Below are 4,658 nucleotides of genomic sequence, written 5' to 3' on the forward strand. Positions count from 1 at the left end.
GCAAGATTGTATACCTTCGTTGACCAGTGTATAGTGAGACGTATGAAACATTCTTTTAGCGTATCTTTGTAGTACTCGACGGCGCAATCTCGTGGACACAAGTAGAACCGAATTCAAAGTCTTAGTTACACGTCCTTTTAGAAGAAATAAATTCGAAATTTGCGATTTTCTACCTATTGCTATAATTGAGTGGTGGGCCCCACATTTAATTTTTATATGGGATTGGAAATCCAAACTATGATTTCCCTAAGTGCGGTGCCTCGAAAGGAGGAAGTGCGGTGCTCTGGCGACGAGCGTGCCCTAGGACCGAAACGGCGGCCGAAATCTGGTGGGCTAGTTTTCCTCTTCCTGGGAGACTTTAGCTGGGGGACTGTTCGCGAACCAGCTACCTGGCGATAGATCTGATTCCATGGTCGGCGCTCCAGAAGAGGGCCACTGGGGGTGAGTAGCGTACCAGTGTTCTTCTCGAATGGGTATGGCAGGGGGTAACCAGAAGACGGATCTGGACGAGTTGGAGACACGATTCGGAACTAACCTCATCCTGTCGGAGAAAGAACAGGGAGGTGTGTGCATTGAAAGAAAGGATGTCGAAGGCGCCCTATTAGGGTTTCAGTACACGGTGATTGCAGAAGTTCTCACTGCTAAGGCGGTGAAAGGCGATATGTTTGTTGATTGTTTCATGTCTCTCTGGCGTGGACGCGAGGGGGTCTCGATTAGGGAGATTGTGGATCGAAGATTTCTCGCTCGCTTCGCGGGGAAAAGGGACTTGCAACGGGTGGTTGAGGCAGATATGCCTTGGATGTTCAAAAACGACCTTGTTTTGGTGGCAGATCGAACGGAGAAGGGACTAAACCGAGGGCCCCCTCTATCCTTGGGGGTGTTCTGGGTCCAATTGCATAATGTGCCGGTACTCAATATGACTCAAGCGGTAGCTGAATCAATTGGCAGTTTGATGGGAGAGGTTCGATCGGTGGACAAAACGGGGAGCTGAGATTGCATTGGACGATTTCTCCGGGTAAAAATTGGATTCAATGTCTATGAACCCCTAATGCGAGGGACCTTTGTGACCTTTCCCGATGATGGTAAGATCTGGATTGACTTTAAGTATGAATCGCTTCCTAACTATTGCCTCATCTGTGGGAAGCTAGGACACCCGACTAGGATGTGCAAGGATACACTTGATAAACAAACAGGGCCAGAGGATTATCCTAAGACGAGCAATGAGGCATTTGCCTTCCGTGGGCTAGATGCAGTGTCAGACCTGAGGGGCAACCCACTTGGACCAGGGACCAGGAGTAGGGCATCTTCCGGATCAAATGGGGGATGGAGTGGCTCGGAGCGGTGGAATGATGAAAGAAGTGATGAACCGGGATGCGGTAGACGCTCTGGACGGTCCTCGACGGCGTCTGGAATGGGAAGTCAATCCCAGAAACCTGCGAGTAGAACTCAAAGTGGCAGTGAATGCACTGCGCTGTTGGAGGAGGAAGTTATAGACACTGCAACGTCGCCAAGTAAGCCAAGGTGGTCAGCCAACAAAATGGGACACAGAGACAATGCGCTTGCTGGAACAATCCGACGTCAACGGATAGCCGAGGAAAAGGCGAGGACTGCGAGGGAACTGGCGTTTGATGCAGTCCTAATTGGGCCAGGGGGAGCGGTGGCTGCGGGGGCGGAACATGTGGTGCTTAATGACCATTATGAGCAGGGAGGACGGATGGTTATGGCCAGTGCGACACTGAATGGAGATTCTGCCTTTGACCTTAATCTTGTGCCCGGCGTTGGTGACGATGGGGACAGTGTGAGCTTTTGTCGGAGGAAAGCCAACGACGTCTGGGGGCGCGGGTGTGGCAGAGACCTGGCAGCGGATGATGATCCGTTTGAGCTGGATGCGATCATTGAAGCTGTGACGAATGAGAATAAGGGTAAAAAAAGAATCTTCATAGAGGATGAGGATGATGAGGCTAACTAGTGTGTGGAAACTAAACGTTCTAAACTTAGCAGGAAGGCACCTGCGGAGGCGGAGGAGACCAGCCGTGAAGGGTCTCCCAAATCCAAATGAGGCTACTTACTTGGAACTGTCAGGGTATCGGGGTGACCTGACAGTCGATAATCTGATGGAGCAGAATAGGCTCCACACCCCTAACATTGTGGTTTTGTTGGAAACCAAGAATAAAAGTAGTCGTTATGGATACCTTAAGACACGGTTGGAGTTAGAATACATGCACGCTGTGGAACCTAGGCGCATATGGGGAGGCCTCTGTGTTTTCTGGGGCGATGCCTCCCAAGTAACTCTGGTGAAATCTGAGGATTTTGTTATTGAAGTCAAAATTTGGGATGAGCAAAAGAAGAGTCACTGGTATCTGTTTGCTATCTATGCCAGCACCGATGAGAAAAAAAGGCGGGACCAATGGGGGTATTTGAGTAGGCGGCTTGGAAACCGCAGGGAAAAGTCTCTGCTCATCGGGGATTTTAATGACATTCTATGTAATGATGAGAAAGAGGGGGGTAATTATCGGCCAACCTCCAGTATGTGTGACTTCAGAGAATTTATGGCTCAAAATGAGCTTATGGATCTGGGCTTTGTTGGCTACCCGTTTACGTGGCGGAACAACCAGGAGGCAAAGCCTATTCAACAACGGCTGGATAGGGGATTGGCCACAATGGACTGGCAGGACCTTTTCCCTGATAACTCAATCAGGCATGTGATCCTGGAAGGGTCTGATCATGCTCTGCTTCTCCTATCCACAGAGAAAGTGAAAGCTTGGAGAGGAAGGAAATTCTCTTATGATGCTCGATGGAGCACCACGGAGGAATGTCGGCAATTGGTGGTTGAGGAATGGAGAGATAAACATGGAGGGTCACATGCCTTCCGCTTTTGTGAAAAGCTGAAAGCCTTAAGACACAGGCTAAATGAATGGTATAGGGGGAGAGGGAGAAATTCGAAGAAAGCTATTGAGCGTTTGAAAGAGGAGATAAGAGCGGCGTATACGGCTCCTGACTTTGCATCGGATGTGGTTAAGATGAAGGAGAGAGAGCTTAAGGCAGCACATCGAAACGAAGAGACCTACTGGAGGACGAAGTCGCGTGCCCAATGGTTAAAGGAAGGTGACAAAAATACTAAGTTCTTCCATGCGCAAACGCTCTAGAGAAGAAGATATAACCAAATTAAGGGATTGGAGGATGTGAACGGAGTGTGGCAGGAGGACGAAGCTGTGATATCTTCTATTGCTACATCTTATTTTGCAGATTTATTCAAGTCGAGTAATCCGAGACAAATTGAGGAGATTGGGGAATGCATGGCGCCACGGGTGTCTGCCGAGGATAACATCGCTTTGACGGCAGCGGTGTCCGACGAGGAAATAAAAGCAGCTGTCTTCCAAATCCCCCCAATCAGGGCTCCGGGTCCGGATGGGTACTCGGGTTGTTTTTACCAGGATCACTGGGATACTGTGGGCAGGGATGTGATCAGGATAGTCAAAGCTTTCTGGCATTCGGGTACCATGCTGAGGAAATTAAATCATACTAACTTGGTGCTTATTCCTAAGGTTAAATGCCCTAAGAACATGATGCAGTACCGGCTTATTGCACTATGTAATGTTATCTACAAAGTCATTGCCAAGGTTCTCACTAATCGTTTAAAGCTGGTGATGCCAAAGGTGATCTGTGACAACCAATCCGCCTTTGTGGCGGGGAAACAAATTCAGGATAACATATTGGTGGTCCATGAGCTCCTACATTCACTGCTGCATCAAAAAAAAGGTGAACAGGCTGGCATGGCTATCAAGCTCGACATGGCTAAGGCGTACGACCGCGTGGAATGGGTGTTCCTCTTATCCATGATGGTGAAAATTGGGTTCGCTCATCTTTTCTGCAAATGGATCCTGGAGTGTATATCCACTGCTTCTTTCAGTATCCTTATAAATGGGCACCCGACTGGGTTTGTACGGCCGGAGAGAGGGCTACGACAAGGAGATCCTCTATCTCCATATCTCTTCCTTATATGCACGGAATGTCTCTCTATGCTTATTAGGAGAGGTTTGGAGGTGGGTGGCCTTCACGGGATCAGGGTGTCTTCTAATGGGAATCCGCTCTCGCACCTATTTTTTGCTGATGACTCGGTGCTTTTCGGTCATGCTAGTGTGGAGGAGGCGAGAGGTATCCTGGAGGTGTTACGGACATACTCCAATGCCTCTGGCCAAGCTGTTAATCTTTCCAAAAGCTCAATCTTCTTTGGTTCAAAGACCCCAAACAGGGTTCGGAGTGAGATTGGGCAGACTATGGGAATCCAATGCAGGACTGGATTTGGCAGGTACCTAGGGCTGCAAGCCGATTTTGGCCACTCAAAACGAGTGGTCTTTGAAGAGGTGTGGGACAGGCTTGAATTTCAGCTGGCCGGTTGGGCTGAGCAATTCCTATCTCAAGCAGGAAAGGAAGTCCTCGTCAAGGCAGTGGCCATGGCAATGCCGAACTATGCCATGAGCTGTTTTAAGTTACCCATTGGGGTCTGTAGAGATCTGGAGAGAGTTATCCAGAACTTCTGGTGGAGAGGAAGTGAGCAAAGAAGGGGGTCCACTGGATTTCATGTGAGAGATTAATTAAACAGAAACGGTTCGGCGGGCTGGGCTTTAGGGATCTCCAGTGTTTTAACCTGGCTTTCC

The 4,658-nt window shown here is 49.1% G+C and overlaps 1 protein-coding gene across 1 annotated transcript; it reads left to right on the plus strand.

Moving 5' to 3' along the window:
• Positions 1-1,048: 1,048 nt before the first annotated feature.
• Positions 1,049-4,595, plus strand: LOC139198144 (uncharacterized). The gene is made up of 3 exons (XM_070826408.1): positions 1,049-1,922; positions 2,002-3,105; positions 3,247-4,595. The coding sequence occupies exons 1-3, from the start codon at positions 1,049-1,051 to the stop codon at positions 4,593-4,595; spliced, it is 3,327 nt and encodes a 1,108-aa protein (XP_070682509.1).
• Positions 4,596-4,658: the final 63 nt, after the last annotated feature.

This window comes from Malus domestica, chromosome 08 (assembly GCF_042453785.1).
Source record: "Malus domestica chromosome 08, GDT2T_hap1".
Classification (NCBI taxonomy): Eukaryota; Viridiplantae; Streptophyta; class Magnoliopsida; order Rosales; family Rosaceae; genus Malus; species Malus domestica.

Excerpts from the sequence above, each read along its gene's own strand:
- LOC139198144 (XM_070826408.1), top strand. The coding sequence starts at position 1,049 with ATGCGAGGGACCTTTGTGACCTTTCCCGATGATGGTAAGATCTGGATT. Across the intron at positions 1,923-2,001 it reads TGTGACGAATGAGAATAAGG|GAAGGCACCTGCGGAGGCGG; the intron begins GTAAAAAAAGAA and ends TAAACTTAGCAG. Across the intron at positions 3,106-3,246 it reads TGCCCAATGGTTAAAGGAAG|ATTTATTCAAGTCGAGTAAT; the intron begins GTGACAAAAATA and ends CTTATTTTGCAG.